Raw genomic sequence first — 17,584 nt, 5'->3', positions numbered from 1 at the left:
TTGTCAGGCTTTCATTCCCAACATCCCACAGATATAGCAGCCAAATAATGATAATGATCTGGTCCATAGGACATTATTCACTTATTCTTCTAGATCTTTGTGCTGCTCTTGACACAGCTGGACACTCTTCTCATAAACACACTACAATACCTAGGTCTTCAGGACATAGGCATTTCTTGGATCTCATCCTACCTATTAAATAGATTTGTCAATGTATGTTTCTCTGAATCTGAGTACTGCAGGGCTCAGTCTTAAGATGGATAAACACTGTAAAATTCCACTCTAACTGGTTGGAATGAAAATCTGGTAATTCCTGGGATCAAATGACAATTGGTTTTCATTCCAACTAGCCAGAATGGAAAGATAATCTTATAGTGTGCATCCAGCTATCGTGCCAGGTCACACATAGCGGGATCTGCTTTGCTGGAAGTAGCCTGCACACAGACTCCTATGTGGCCACCCACACATTTGTGCTGTGGTAGGACCTGCCTGCGGGATGACAGAATTATATGGCAAAAACATACATTTCAATGTGCCACACTGTGGTTTCTCTGATATCTGGTCAGCAGTGGATCTGCCAACACCACTGTGAGTGACCCACACAGCCTCCTTGTGGCCAAGCAGGACCCTCTGAATGGAACCCGCTTGGCGGGCATGTGTGGCCCCAGCCTTAGGATTATTTTTATTTTTATTTATTTACATATAGCGCAGCAGATTCCGTTGCGCTTTACAATAGTAGACAGTGATAAAACAAACTGGGTAACCACAGACAGAATTGGAGGTTAGAGGGCCCTGCTGCAAGTTTACAATCTATAGGGATATAGGAGGGAAACACAAGGACGGGCATCAGTAATAGCATAGCAGTCCCACCAAGCCAAGTTACAGTCCAGAAGGTAAGCTATATAATACATAAGTGCCTCAGAGGGTTATGCATGTAGAACATAAATATGATAGGCTTGCCTGAAGAGGTGAGTTTTCAGGGAACACTTGAAAGTTTGGAGAGTCTTATTGTGCATGGAAGGGCTTTCCATAGGATGGGAGCAGCCCGATGAAAGTCCTGTAATAGTGAATGGGAGCTAGTGATCTGTGCAAAAGAGAGACGCAGATCATGTGCAGAGCGGAGTGGTCGAGGTGGGAGATATTTTGTGATAAGTAAAGAGATATAAGCTGGTGCAGTATGGTTAATAGCTTTATATGCGAGTAGAAGTGTTTTAAATTGAATACGATAAGATACAGGCAACCAATGAAGGGACTGGCAGAGCGGATCAGCAGACGATGAGCGTCTTGCAAGGAAGATCAGCCTAGCAGCAGCATTTAAAATGGATTGCAGTGGCGAGAGTCTGTTCTTGGGAAGACCAGTTAGGAGACTATTGCAATAATCAATGCAGGATATATTGAGTGCATGGATAAGAGATTTGGTAGTTTCTTGTGTGAGTCGTATTTTGGATAGGTTTTTTAGATGCATATAACATGATTTGGAGACAGATTGAATGTCCTCTGCTCTTCTTAATATGTATACCACATCTCATCATGGTAAACTAATAAAAACTTTAGGATTTCAGTATCATATGTTTGCGGAAAATACTCAAATCTACCTATCCTCCCTAGACTTGCCACCATCTGTATTGGTCCGTGCTACTGAATGCCTTTCTGCTGTTTCATTTTGGACATCATCTCGCCACCTCAAACTTAATATTTCCATAATAGAATTAATTATATTTCTATTGAGCAATAGTAGTTACCAAATTGATATCTCCATCACTGTTAAGAACTCAATAATCCTACTCACAAGCACGTAGCCTATGTGTCATGTGATTATGAACTGTTCTTTGTACCCCACATTCAATCTATCTCAAAATCATGCTACATGCATCTAAAAACATACAAAATCATGACCATGCCTTAACAAGACACTGCAAAAATTTTAATTCATGCTCTCATTATCTCCCATAGTGATTATTGCAATAGTCATCTTACTGATCTTACCAGAAATAGACTCTTATCACTACACTTCATCCTGAATACAGCTCCTAAGCTAATCTTTTTTGCTAGACATTCCTGTTACCTGTATTCTACCGTATTCAATATAAAATATGTTTACTCACACACAAGGCCATAGACCAAACTATACCAATGTACATCTCTTCGCTATGTTCAAAATACCTCCCCACCCAACCTCTTTGCTCTTCACAAGATCAACATCTCTCATCCACACTCATTATTTACTCCCATTCACAACTGCAGGACTTTCTTCAGGCTGCACCCACTCTGTGGAATGTCCTTCCACACACAATAAGACTTTCCTCATTCTTTAGTGTATTTATATGTAAAGATTTTTTTAATGATCTTCATTTGTGCGAGGAAATGTGAGCTATGTTTTCATGAACATAATTGTGGCTTTGTTTGTATAAACAGTAAGGCTGAGAACCTTCTAGCTAACTGAAACAGCTGTCTTGAGTCACGTAGCTAATGGAATTACTCACTCACTACTACTCACAGAGACCTGTTGCAGTAAGATCTCTTGCTGCTACAATGTCTGTCTTGAAGAAGGTCTGAAATGCGGACCGAAACGTTGACGACTGTCTGAGGTTCAATATTTTAATAAATTGAATAAATTAGAAGTTTTATCTGCGAATTGGTGAGTGCCCTCCTTTCAAAATTATATATATATGTATATATATATATATATGTCAATACATAAATATTTTGTATACAAATTGGCTGCTGTAACTTTAGAAGTTAATGCAGTACAGTATGTCTCTTGTTTTTGGTTTTTGATTTTGCCTTTAAATTCCACATTTTTGGCACAAAATGCCAAAATGCATCCATCTATACATCATCCCCAATTTGTGCGCAAGAGCTGTGATGTCAAAGTTCAATTGTGTAGTAAAGTTGTGGTAGTACTAGAAACACCAAAGGTGAAATGCTGTCAGAAAACAGTAAGTCCACTTTAAAATAGCACAGCAGTTCCTTATACTGAAATGCAAATAATATTATTTATTGAGAGATATGAATTTAAAACTAATGGGAACTTTTGAAAATACAATTATTGGGTAATGTCAGCAGTCAAACTGTAGACCTAAGAGGTGATAACAATGGAGAACGGGGTCATATAGAAGAATGAGTCGTAGCTACATAGGGTACGGCACAGCTGCTGTGTCCTATTGGGGCTTCTACCTTGGTAGTTAAACCTATGATGCACCCACAAATCAAAACTATATCAGTTTGCAAACTAACTTCTGCTAAAATGCTGTGTGTATGCCCACACACATACTGTAGCCAACACTAGTCCACAACTTCTAATTGTGAATCATCATTTGTACTTTCTTTGCTATTTGTGCCTACTGTATATTGGTTTTGCAGGCATATTTTAGATATTTGAGGTGAAATTTAATAAAATGAGATATTCAGAAAGTGAGAGATTTGGTAAAAAATCTCCAGGTTTTTTTAAAGCAGCAATCATTTACACTGCAAAATCAAACTGGTTTCGCAGTGTAAATGATTTCCGCTTTAAAAAAACCTGGAGATTTCTTACTCTCATCCTATTAAATTTCCCCCATGTTTTTATATTTGGAGTTATTCCTCCTACAGTATTGGGTTTTTTAAATTCAACAGAATATCTTGCAGAGAAAATAAAGGTTAACCGTGTAAAATGTTATACTGTATGCCTAATGTACTAAGGGGCATTTGCTACTGTTGCCTACTGTACATGCATGCAACTTGCGACATTTCCAGCACTGCAGCTGTTAATAAATGCCTGTAATTTGGGTAACAATTTTATTTTTCTCTGCATCAAGCCCATTATTTGTGCAGATAGAGCATTTATTATATGGCTAAATACAATACAATGTCTCCCAGATATACAATAATGGAAAAATGATATAACAAACTTACTCACTTTCAGTGCAAATAGGACAGCATCCTTTTCTATTCAATATTTTGCCCTGTGAAACAGAGATCAGTGAAATATGAGTCACAGCAGCTACGGTCAGTGCACAGTACGGTGTTCCCAGAAGGGTGTCCCCATAGAAAATGTTGAGATTTTGTTAGGCAGACTTCTCCATCTCTATTATGTCTAGCTACTGCACATTTCCCTATTACATAGATCTTTAGATCTATGTTTCTCATATCTATCTCATTTATTTTATTGATTTATTTATTTATTTACAGTCTCTTATATAGCGCAGCAGATTCCGTTGCGCTTTACAATAGTATATATACTCTTTCAGAATGGCCATAAGTCTTCTAAAAAAAAATCAGGTTGCGCCCCAGCCCCCGACAGAGTGGGGAAGTGTCCTAGCCAGCTGCAGCTGTGCACAATCCTCCTGCAGCCAGGGAGGCTAATGACTGCAATGAATTTACATTAAATTGTGTCATCATAGCCCTACCCCCTGACTCACATTGCCTGTAATGCCAGGATTGTGTGGCAGGGGTGGGTTCTTGAATTGTGGACACACCCCCTGCTCCACCCCTACTCAGTATCACTCCCTCCACCAGGCTGCCTTTATGCCGCACCATAAAATTAAAAGAAAATATAGTTAAAAGGTATTATCAATTATAATTGCTATTTGTAATATTACTGTCATCATGTTCCTGCCCCAGTTATACTTATAGGGCTTGATGCAGAGTTCAACAAAAAGAAGCATAAAAGCAAAGTGATCACAGCATGGTTATGCCTTGTTTGCGGCTATTCATCTTCATCAGGGAGAACTTACGCCTACTCTATAGTGGCTGGGCGGTGCACAATATGCCTCCACCAAAGACCAAAGATGCATGGTTTTGCTTACATCAATAATGACAAAAAGAAAAAAAGGGTATATCTTTGGTGCAGGGTAGAAAAAAAAAGGTTCTATTGGAGACCTTATAATGAAATGATAAAAATATCCAGATAGATATGGAAAATGTGTTTATTTTATCCAAAAAAGCATAGACCAAATATACCAAGAAAAATGTCCAAGCCACAAGAATGAAAAATAAGACAGAGATCATGGCCTCGGCATGTCACCAAAATGGTGGTGACATGCCTCTATTTTTAGTAATAGAGGTCATCGATGCCACCTCCCCACCCCTAAATTGCTGCATACTGTCATTCCAATCGACATCAATGTCTATCTTATATATAATTATCTGTCTATCTATCTATCTATCTATCTATCTATCTATCTATCTATCTATCTATCTATCTATCTCTTATTTATAAGGTTCCACAAAGAGTTAGATAATCTATAAATTAGTAAAGAGATGTAACCTAATTTAGGTATATTTTATTCTTATTATTCTTCTTCTTCTTATTATTATTCTAATTATTATTACTGTTGTTTATTTTTTTTTATATAATAATTATTGTCCTTTATTATTAATGCACATCACTTTGTGCCCAAGTCAAACTTGTATGTAATATATAAAACTTGTATGTAATATGTAAAATTTCTACCGCTATCTCTATCTAATATCTTTGTAATCTATATATGTCATATCTATAATTTATTTATAAATGCCACAAAAAGTGCATAGCACATTACAAATAGTTTACAGCAAGAGTACAATAAAATACAATATAAAATATTAACCGTGACATACAGCTACCAAAGCAACCATAAGGTACAAGGTAAAGCAGAGAATCTCACTAGAACTTGCAGAACGAGACAGAGAATTACTGTGACGGAACAGGAAGCAAATGAGCACAAGCTCCAGAACATGGACACAGGACCCAGGATGGGAACAGTTGATAGAGGATAGGAGACAAGGGATGTATGAAGACCAAGGGCTTTGAGGGCCAGATGTATCAAACTTAAAAAATGATAAAGTTGAGAGTAATAAAAAACCGGCCAATCAGCTTCTACGTGTCATTTATTTTTTTCATTTTTCAAACCCCGCCTGTAACATGACAGATAGAAGCCAATTGGCTGCCTGTTTATCACTCTCTATTTTATTACTTTTTGAAGCTTGATATATCTGGCCCTAATGTGTTAAGACATACACTAGTGTGCTGTAGATGTGGATACTAAAAGGGAAGAGGTCCCTGCTATGAAAGCTTGTGTCAATGTTTCTGTCTTTTCTCTAGAAAGCCTAGATAAAAGGGAGCTTAGTTGTCCTGAAATAAGTTAGTCCTAAAATAATGTGACTACAGTGTTTTGATCACATTTTGATCATGTTTGTTATGTTAAATAAAGATTGCTGAATATCTATCTATCTATCTGTTTATGATTGTATGTACCATACTGAAAGTCATTACAACCTTTATAGCCACAGTGAAACATTGCAGTATAACAATGTAAAACACATATGCTGCATACCTAACATGCCATTAAGATGAGACAGCAAAAGTGACACATCACATTTTCTTCCTAGTTGGAAAGATCTGACATTTCCAAAACAAATCTTTAAGTATGTTAGCATCTGCCTCTGGCCCAGGCTCTCCATTACTTTTATACCTATTTAAATAAATCTGTTAGCAAGAAATTGACCTTCCTTTAACCTTATTAATTAATATTATTTATTATTATTTTTAATTAATAATATCATAATCCTTTTTTATATAAGTCAAAATATTCTTCAGTGATATGTAGATAATATTAATCACATCACTTCCTGCCCTTTATTTTTTTTCCTACCATATACTGTATTAGTACACACATCTGGGCCATGATATGCACTCAATAGCCTAACAATGGTGGTCATATTGGCAGCCTTAATTTCAATATATGGACCGTAAAATATATGAATATCAGTATTTACATATATTAGCATGTGTAATTAAGTTTAATTAAAAGCAACCTATATTTCCATTGGTCAATCAAGGGAAAATTACTAAAATGGGAGTACTATTTCAGATGGGATGGTGCTATGGGCAACCAATCAGATACTAGCTATTATCTTCTAGTACGTGCCAAAGAAACAAGAAATAGATTCTGATTCGTTGCCCATAGCAACATCCTATGTGAAATAGAACTCCCATTTTAGTAAATTTACCCCGTTCAGTGGCCAAGGTAATAGAAATGGGATGGGAGTTTTTTTGGATGCAATGTGGATGTGGCCTAATTTGACTCATTTTTCCAATCGGAATTGATTTTTTGTAAAGAAATTACCTTATTGTCATGTGTATAGCCATGTTGTTTTTTTTATTTAAATTAAAGCAAATATCACTCAAAGATAGCAAATGGTAAAGAATAGTCAAATTATCATGAAAAATACATTGTTTCATATAGACAAGCATTGATTAAATTTTTTTGTTATGAACCTCAATTAAATTCAGCAGCAACCGATAAAAGTACCAAAACATTTTTTCGAAGTCATTATTCTTGTATAATGTTTCCCTAATCTGTTAAATGTCACATTGCTTTTGAAGATTACAGCTATACTGCAATAAAATGAAGTAATTGGCCACAGAATTCATGCAATGAGTTCAAGTCGGGATGGAATCTATGACCAACGCCGTTAGGTCAATAAACTTCTTCACGCACTGGCATAGGCTTCTGGTTTTATTTTAGAAATAAGGTTGCCCATTATACTTCATACAGTATGTATTTTCAAAAGAAGTCACTAGAGGGAATCCCCGAGGAGCTTGATAAGTGATATAATCCAATATTTCCCTAAGATTCTCCGTAATCAGACCATGTTTTTAGTCTTCCTGCTTTTATGAGTCTTTCAGTTTTATGCCTGAAAATATTTCAGGCAAGACTAATCAGCCCTGTGTTTGGTTGTGCAAGAGCAACAGCTGCTGTTGTTTTTTTTTTTTTGTGTGTGCCTCATTTGGCACTAAAGTTAAGAAGGCAACTTCTGATTTGTAATAAAGTACAGATGTGAATGAAATAAAATGCTTTCTACACAACAAATCCAAGAAACTTTGTTATATTTATAAACAACCTGACGTTTTTATTTCTTTCAAAACTCTGCTAGATCAACTTACTCTTCATTTTAAATATTTTGCAAGAAGAATCCCCCCACTAATTTTTTTACTGACTATAAGGTAGTTCAGTCGATGACTAATAAATGATAGCATTCCATCTGTGAATGTTTCCAGCCAGCCTGTGTCTTTTTATGAGGTTTCCAGTGTAAGTCTGAAGTGGTTGAGAGAAAAAAAAAAAAGAAAAGAATGGAAATCTGCTATTAATGGACCAAAAGAAATTCCTTGTGCGTCTCTATTGAATTCTATGGAATCTAATTAAATGAGTTACCTTTTCGCTCCTATTATATTTAATCATTCTGACCTGTGTATAGAACAGACTTTTTTTTACTTGAAAATGTATAATTATCCACTTTACAACTAAAAAAGTATGTAACATGTGTTACTATGTAGCAGCCAGGATTTCCCATGATCTCTGTCTCAGAATAATGCAATTAAATTTAAAGAAGAGGTCCAGCTTCAGGGTATTTATGGATCAGGCAAACTCAATTTAATTGCAATTGGATAATACAATAGATTTACAATAGATAGACATACTTTGTAGATATAATTTTATCAGTGCTCAGACCTGAACCTAACCTGACCTGGTACTCAGACCTGAACCTAAAGGGGCATACACACAGGGTGATTTCAGCCCCATTTGTAAGCATCTATAGATCACTTAGAAATGGAACATGAATTGCTCCATGTGTATGGCTCCAGTGATGGTGATATGCCGTCAAAGTCTAGTCATTGCTCGTGTTCTCTCTATTGAGAACATGGCGCATCGCTGGTGCAATGCTGTGTGCTGAGCTATCTGTGCTTAACTAGATTGCTCAGCACAAAGTTTCCATTACCGGGTGTTTACCAAGGCATATATGTTGAAATTAACATTATGTTTTCTATATAAAGTAAATATTACAGACCATTGTGATGAATAAAAATGTTTGCTTGACAATTTTCACACCTATTTTGATAAAGGTGGATATCCTTTTAGAGGCAGGCATGCAAATTACAATGTCCAATAAGCAGCCCCAGCAGACTTGTTTTTGTGTCATTAAGTCATTGTGTCATCCGCTTCTCCCTCCACCTGCCCACTCGATCCTATCTCCTCCAATAATATCCATCATCTCAGTCCGTCGCTCTGCTCTCACCTCTTTAATCTTTCCCTATCCTCTGGGATCTTTCCCTCCTCCTTCAAACACGCTCTTGTCTCCCCAATTCTCAAAAAAACAAATCTGGACCCCAACTCTCCGTCCAACTACAGGCCTATATCCCTCCTCCCTTTTGCCTCCAAACTCCTAAAACGTCTGGCCTATAATCGTCTCCTAAGCCACCTTACTGCTAACTCCATTCTAGACCCCCTCCAATCCGGGTTCCGCCCTGTACATTCCACTGAAACTGCCCTGACCAAAGTCACTAACGATCCACTATCTGCTAAATCCAAAGGCCTCTTCTCTATCCTCATCCAGCTTGATCTGTCGGCTGCCTTTGACACTGCTGATCACCATCTCCTGCTATACACCCTCCGCTCCTTTGGCATCACTGACACGTTCTTCTCCTGGTTCACCTCATACCTCTCCGATCGCTCCTTCTCTGTCTCCACTCTGAGCTCCTCCTCTCCTACTACCCCGCAGCCAGTCGGTGTTCCCCAAGGGTCAGTCCTTTGCCCTCTCCTCTTCTCCCTCTACACACCTCTCTGGGCACCCTCATCAGCTTCTATGGCTTCCATTACCACCTTTATGCTGATGATACTCTAATCTATCTCTCCTCCCCCCGACCTATCCCCATCACTCCTGTCCAAGGTCTCCGAATGCCTCAAGGCCATCTCAGCCTGGATGACCCAACGCTTCCTGAAACTAAACATGGCTAAAACTGAGCTTGTAATCTTCCATCCCCCGAACATCCCCTCTTCTCCCACTATCTCCATCAGCATTGGTGAAACCGAGATCACCTCCATCAACCAAACGCGCTTCCTCGGTGTCGTCATTGACTCCTCCCTCTCTTTCACCCCCCACATTCGTGCTCTCCCACAGTCTTGCCGCTTTCACCTCCGCAAGATCTCGCGCATCAGACCATTCCTCTCCACTGACGTGACCAAAATTCACTCTCGCCATCTCCCGCCTTGACTACTGCAACATCCTTCTCTCCGGGCTACCTCTCGCCCCTCTCCAATCCATTCTTAACACCGCCGCTGCTAGGCTCATCTTCCTCTCCCGCCGCTCTACCTCCACCTCCCCCTCTTCACTGGCTCCCCATTCCTTTTCGAGTTCTCTTTAAACTCCTCACCACCACCTACAAGGCTCTCTCCTCCACCACCGCTCCTTACCTCTCTTCACTGATCTCTATCCACCCTCCCCCCCGTCCTCTTCGCTCCACCGCCAACCTCCGCCTGACCTCTCACCTAATCACCTCCTCCTACTCCCGGGTCCAAGACTTCTCTCGTGCTGCCCCCCTGCAATGGAACAACCTCCCGCCACCCATCAGGCTTTCTGATTCCCTTACCTCCTTCAAAACCCACTTCTTCCAACTAGCCTATCCCTCCTCCTCCTAACCTCTTTCGCTCCTCCTATCCTGCCTACGCTACCCCTCCATCTGTTCACATCCGTTCCTACTTATCCTGTTTTTCATTCGTCCACCCACCTCTTTTTAGTCTGTTAACTCTTATGAGTAGGGCCCTCCTTCCTCACGTACTCACCTTACCTCTTTACCTCACCTGTGCTCCTGCCCTGTTCTTCCCTTCCTCTACTTCATCTTCAGTCTCCTCGACAATTTTGACACCTACTTCAGAACTGATGCTGATTTTAGTTCTACCAGCTATACCCCTATTTATGCTGTATTTTATCAACTCACCCTGTACATTGAAGGAATGGGGTTTGTGTGACTATATTCAAATGCGCCTCTCCCAGCTGCCCAATTATAGAGCTCCCCGCTGGTTCAATCAGCCAGCACTACACATATGAAAAGAACAGGTTTTTTGGGGGGTTCTATAAAGTAGGGCGCTTAGGTGGACAAAACAATTACTTATACCCTTTTGGCTGGTAAAAAAAATCACAATTCTATTCACAACTTGAAAAAATGGTCGACATGTGGGAGGAAGACTCAGATCTCCGCCGGAGACAATCATATGGAAGCGCTATACAACATGGACCTTGGGAGACGGGAGTAGAGGTACTATCTCATAACATCTTATATTTCCTACCCCGTTTCCTACCACACTTTGTCCATTTCAGTGTCTAAAAAATACGGACAGTATCCTACATAACAACAGACTTTCCTTTTTTCTTCTGGTTTTACATTTTTTATTGATGTCAGCATTTTTTTATGTCGACCATTTTTCCAAGTTGTGAATAAAATTGTGATTTTTTTACCAGCCAAAAGGGTATAAGTAATTGTTTTCTCCACCTAAGCGCCCTACTTTATAGAACCCCCCCAAAAAACTGTTCTTTACACCCTGTACATTACCTTTTGTTTTGTGTTTGCTATGTACGGCGCTGCGGACACTTTGTGGCGCCTTATAAATAAACAAACTACTACTACATGGGTTATGGAAATTATCCCAGATCCCATGTGTTATTGGCCAATGAAAGGTACTGTAGTTGATCGCATGGCAAAACCTGCTACAACAGGACAGCCGATAATACCATATGGCTAAATTCATAAAAATGTGCATGTTTTTGCCTTGTAGAAAACTACTGGCAGCAATAGCATCCCCCAACCCACACCCTCCACACCTCCCACCAAGGATTACCATATATATAGTTGAGTATAAGCTGACTTTTCAGCACTTTTTTATGCTGAAAAAGCACCCTCTCTGCTTATATTCGAATGAATAACTGTAGTTTCCTGTGCTGTGGAAGGGAAAAGCGTGGCTGCAGGAGACTCTGCAATGCAGGAGGAGGGGACCCAGCACGGCGGGAGCTTCCTCTCCCCTATCCCCACGGTATATTCCTACAGTGCATATGTATATTTGTTTATCTGTTTTTTTTCCCACTCCCGGGAGCATTGGGTTATTTAATGTAGTAATTACTGCAACTATTAATATTTAATTGGTATTATTTGTCTATACACTAGTAACAACTATATTATAAAATTATTAATTTAGTAATCCCACTAATAAAGCCCTACAAGTTTGTTTCCTTCGACCAAGCACTACTCCCCTTTACATTTGGATCTTTCGATGGAGCCTTGGGGGATAGCAGGAGCCTCCAAGGAAGTACATATAATTATGATGGTTGTATGTTTGGCAATGGCAGGTATACCTTAAACATGCGGTAGTATAAAACATGTTTTGCCCTATCTAGCTCTTCTTGCTGATTAATAAGGGAAAATGGCATATGTATTAAGTACTTAATTAAAATGAATACATTTTTGAAAACAGCGTATTCTTTCTATCGACACTGTAACAAGGGTTCATCAAGGTGACCAAATTAATATAGACTCTACCAATATTTATCGACAGGGAAAATATCGTCACTCGCCTATTTTCAGATCTGACAGATATCAATGCTGTCGTTAACAACAGCATTGAAGGTAGTCAGATCCGACTGGTTTAGATGTCTGATCTGTTTTGACATAAACTGCCAAGGATTGTTGAATTCAAGGACTATTTTGACAATCCACGGCCATTTTTGCAGATCCTTGGACTTCCAACACTCCACAGTTACTCAGATCAGATGAAAACGGGCTAGGATTCAGACTGTCGGGACATCCCAAAAGTCGGAATCCAGGATTGAATACCCCCTTATGTCAGAAATAATCCAAAAGCTCTATTTACTGTATGTTCTTTTTGTTTTAGTTTATTTTGAGGTAACATATCTACATTTTAGGATTTAACAGGAAAAAGATTTGGAATCAGAGGCATTTACAAAAGATTTAGCAAAATCTAATCAAATATTAAAATCTAACTTAATTTAAATCTCTCTGCACATGTTACATCTGCCGCACCACATGGTTTTGTCCATTTGAGAAGGGATTTTCGTTTGTGAGTGAACCAGAAGGGCCCACATGCCCTTCTGTAAGTAATTTTTCTTATGCTTCAGATAATGAAGGTATTAGCCCCGATAAGCTAGCAAGAGCTGCAGTTTATCAAAATTTTGTTTCACCTTGCTCGGGCATGCGAAGCAAAATCAGTGAAATCAGCCCCGTTTTCAGCCAAAATGGGTCTGTTTCTAGAGAAAACACTGGTTTCAATGAAACTTTTTTCAGATATAAAAGTATTTCTTTCAGACCACTAAATTGGATAGATTAACAAAATATCAGAGCAACATCAGGAACATTTCCAAAAATGTTTCTTCAGGGCTAATTGAATACTGTCCTAACAATTCTTTATTCAAGAATAGTTCTGCATTCTCAACCGACTTGCAATGTATAGTGTACTACACTTGAGTTTTTCTTATATCATCACTCCATTTTCTATTGCAGAAATTTTGTATTTGATATTTATGAATTGTAGTTCAACATGATACTCCTAAGTGCAGCCTATCCAGTATTAAATAATTAATATCTCTATTGTGTATAAACAAGTGTAAATGTTGTAGAGTAAAGGGGCCTATACATGGGGAGATGTGGCTGAGCATTCTGAGCAATTCTAGATCACTAATAATGGTCAGCAAGATCGTTCAGCACACAGCCATGTGTCAGCGCTGTGTGCCCAGCAATTAAATAGATTTATCCAGCGTGCTGGATATTAATCACCGGATGATATCGCTGTGGGCCGCGCATTGCTATGGCCTTTACACACAGCGATGTAGGGGCGTTTTCTAAACAATCTGGTGAGATCGCTTAGAAAATGCCCTGCACTCGCTCCCTGCATAGGCCCCATAAGTGTCCCTTCAAAAAATACTTTTAGATCTTCTACCAGAAGCATGGTTGAATGAAAGGCAAGAGCTTAGCACACAGCCACAAGGAGTTCTAGTAACATTTTAGTGGGGTCTGGTGATACACGTTCATTCACTCTCAAGGCTGCAGCTTTTCTGGGCAAATGCAGGGTCCACTATATGTACGGTGAAGCCAGGGTCCAGCATTCACATGTTTGTGCTTTCTGGCCCTGTGAAGCTACACAAGTATCATTTTGCATTGTTAGGCACCACTGCAGATTCATGGGCTGCACCAATGGTAGTCTTCACATTAATCAATAACTGCACTACCTGTGGACAGAACAATTACTACCTTATAAAGTATTATTCCTACAGTCACCAATTAAGGGGCAACTATATGTTGCACTTATGGAACCTCTGGACTTAGGGCTGTATACAAATATCTGCACGTCTATGGTAAAGGCAGACTGCAAGAAAATTTCCACGCCTTAGCAACAGCAATTGAGTTGATTGTGCATGGCATTATTTGGAAGGAAAGAAAGTCAGAGGTAAGTTCAGGCTATAGGTTACTGGTAAATGGTAGGAGAGTACTAGGGGAACACTGAGGCACCAGCTCTTCACCATATCCTGAAGTGGGTACAGGGGAGCTATTTTTAGTAGGCAATGGGGCAGATGTATTAAGCCTTAACAAGAGATAAATGCAAGGGTGATAAAGAGAGATAAACGTCCAGCCAATCAGCTCCTTACTGACTTTTTTCAAACACAGCCTATAACATGGCAGTTAGGGGGTGATTGGCTAGACATTTATCTCTCTTTATCACCATTGCATTTATCTCTTGTTAAGGCTTAATACATCTGCCCCATGATAATATTCACATGTGCTACCTTTTATTTCACCTGCACTCTATGAGGGGATCTGTAAAGAATGCACTGTTGGGGGTACCCAAGGACAGGCTTAAGATTCACTGCAATAAATGTTTATTAGTAATAAACTTAATTTAATACATGGAAAAGACAATAAAACCAACTTGGCTAAGCAATTTAACTGCATATACTTATAAAACGACGGCGAAAAACTTACTTGGGGGCAGCTGTTGACTGGAATGCATTGCTTCTTGCGACATTCTGTCTTGCCTTTCACACAAGAACAGATGGTGCAGTTGACAGAAGACCACATCTCTCCATCCTGCAAAAAGAGCCAAAAAAGTGTAGCCATCAGCTGAGGCTTTCAACAGCTTGTGATCCCAGTCATGTATCAAACTACAGGAGGAAAATCATTTCTTCCCCAGGGGTCTCATATCATTACATAACCTAAATGATGACTTATGAATAGGGTCTTTTTTTTGCATAGAGGAGATTTGCTTAAAGCAGAAGAAATAGATTATGCGATTTGTGGTTTATTCTCACTGCTAATTGTGTAGTGTAATTTATGCTCCCTCCTATGTGTTTTTTTCCTCTGAAGCATGGCCTATAGTTGAGTAAGCACAAGAACAGTCTACTGTTTAACCTTTCCCATCTCTATATAAGTATTACTTATATAGAAATAACTTTTTTTATATATATATATATATATATATATATATATATATATATATATATATATATATATATATATATTTTATATATGATAATATTTATATTATCTTTTGAGTGCCAAAATCTCTGTGAGAGATGTTCAAGATATCCACTTAAAATGCCAGCTTCGCTCATATTTGTTATATAAATTCAAATAAAAAAATGTGTATAAAAAAGATATAAGGTAAACATTACAGATCATTATGATGAATAAAAATGAATGATTATATATTTTGCACAAAAAGAAAACAATTCTACATAGTAGCAATCAATAAGTAATGGGCCTTATACATCAGCAATCACAATTTATGGATTTTCAGATATAGGGATATTTTGGCCAGATAAATGGATTTTACAATCTATCTGACTTTGCCCACACATTACAGATTTATTTCAGTGATCGGCAGATTTTTCCATCTAAAGATTGCATCTTCATATCTGGAAATTGCCCAATTGATTGCTGTTCATAATGTAAATAGATGAAGAAGACGAATTGGGAATGCCCACACATATAAAAAAGATCTGCAGATAATACCAGATTATTAAACATGTTTAAAAACCTGATTAAGCAATCGATTGGCGATTTTGATTGGGATTGCCAAAAGGGGGAGCCCACACATCAAATATTAATTGTGGCAATCATCTCCATATCTGAAAATTGTCACAATTAATGGTACTTGTGAGTTATCTGGGCGTCCGATTTTGGTACTAGATCGTATGCGATATCGCATGCGATTTGCGATTTGCATGCGATTTAGCATGCGATTTGCATAAGATTTGCTATTCATTTCATTACCCCACTATCCCCAAAGTGTGTCTATCAACGTGAACCCGAAGCGTGGCGAGCGCAGCGAGCCCGCGAGGGGCGGCGGTACTCGTCCTCCGACCTTTTCATGCCCTACTATCCACTAGGGCGTGGAGTGAGAATAGAATAGTGTGGCGAGCGCAGCGAGCCACCGAGCCCGAAGCGTGGCGAGCGCAGCGAGCCCCGCGAGGGGACGCGGACACCTGTGAAGCCCGCAAGGGCACGCGGATACCTGTGAAGGTGTCCGCGTCCCCTCGCGGGGCTCGCTGCGCTCGCCACGCTTCGGGCTCGGTGGCTCGCTGCGCTCGCCACACTATTCTATTCTCACTCCACGCCCTAGTGGATAGTAGGGCATGAAAAGGTCGGAGGACGCGTACCGCCGCCCCTCGCGGGCTCGCTGCGCTCGCCATGCTTCGGGTTCACGTTGATAGACACACTTTGGGGATAGTGGGGTAATGAAATGAATAGCAAATCGTATGCAAATCGCATGCGATATCGCATGCGATATCGCATGCGATATCGCATGCAAATCGCAAGTACCCAAAATCGGGAGCCCGGATAACTCACAAGTACCCAATTAATTGCTGATGTATGGGGCCCTTAATGGGCCCCATACATCAGCAATCACAATTTATGGATTTCCAGATACAGGGATTTTTTGGCCAGATAAATGGATTTTACAATCTATCTGACTTTGCCCACACATTACAGATTTATTTCAGTGATCGGCAGATTTTTCTATCTAAAGATTGCATCTTCATATCTGAAAATTGCCCAATCAATTGTCATTTCAGCTGTTCATAATGTAAATAGATGAAGAAGACGAATTGGGAATGCCCACACATATAAAAAAGATCTGCAGATAATACCAGATTATTAAACATGTTGAAATACCTGATTAAGCAATTGATTGGCGATTTTGATTGGGATTGCCAAAAGGGGAGCCCACACATCTAAAATTAATTGTGGCAATCATCTCCATATCTGAAAATTGTCACAATTAATTGCTGATGTATGGGGCCCTTAAGGGTAGGTGTCTCAAACACTGGAGAGAAATAAAGTGGAAAGAAATAAAGTACCAACTAATAAGTGTCTAACTGCTATTTAACTGGTTATGGGCCAGATGTAATAAGCTAGAAAAGTGATAAAATGTGATAAACCACCAGCCAATCAGCTCCTGTCTGCCATGTTACAGGTTGGGTTTGAAAAATCTAAGGTGGGAGCTGATTGGTTGGTGGTTTATTACTCTCAATTTTATCACTTTTCAAGGCTTACTACATCTTGCCCTTTGAAAAATGACAGTACTTGAGTGTTTAATGTTTTAAATCTCGCCATGCTTTGATACATCTCCCCCTAATAAAACTATACACCTTTTAAATACATGTGGAAGCTTCATTTTTAAATATAGACTGTAGTCTATAAAATTATCTCAAACTGGCATATTGATTTCCATGCAGATACATGCTTAACTGAGTTTTCCACTAGAGCAGTAGTGCAATA

At 39.2% G+C, this 17,584-nt stretch overlaps 1 protein-coding gene across 2 annotated transcripts in view; it reads right to left on the bottom strand.

The window, feature by feature from the left end:
• Positions 1–17,584, bottom strand: part of BMPER (BMP binding endothelial regulator) — a 207,164-nt gene that overhangs the window by 53,442 nt on the left and 136,138 nt on the right. For both annotated transcript variants that reach the window (XR_014474987.1, XM_083188458.1), the window contains exons 10-11: positions 14,786–14,890; positions 3,899–3,944 (exon numbers count right to left, since the gene is read on the bottom strand). Coding sequence is in view for 1 of the 2 variants with exons in the window: in XM_083188458.1 (XP_083044584.1) it covers positions 3,899–3,944; positions 14,786–14,890 (151 nt within the window). In the remaining variant the exon portion in view is untranslated. The remainder of the gene's footprint in view (positions 1–3,898; positions 3,945–14,785; positions 14,891–17,584) is intronic.

Source organism: Crinia signifera, chromosome 5 (genome assembly GCF_055691185.1).
Source record: "Crinia signifera chromosome 5, ASM5569118v1, whole genome shotgun sequence".
Lineage (NCBI taxonomy): Eukaryota > Metazoa > Chordata > Amphibia > Anura > Myobatrachidae > Crinia > Crinia signifera.
Note: the sequence above shows the minus strand (reverse complement) of the source record. Positions and strands in the feature narration are given on the sequence as shown.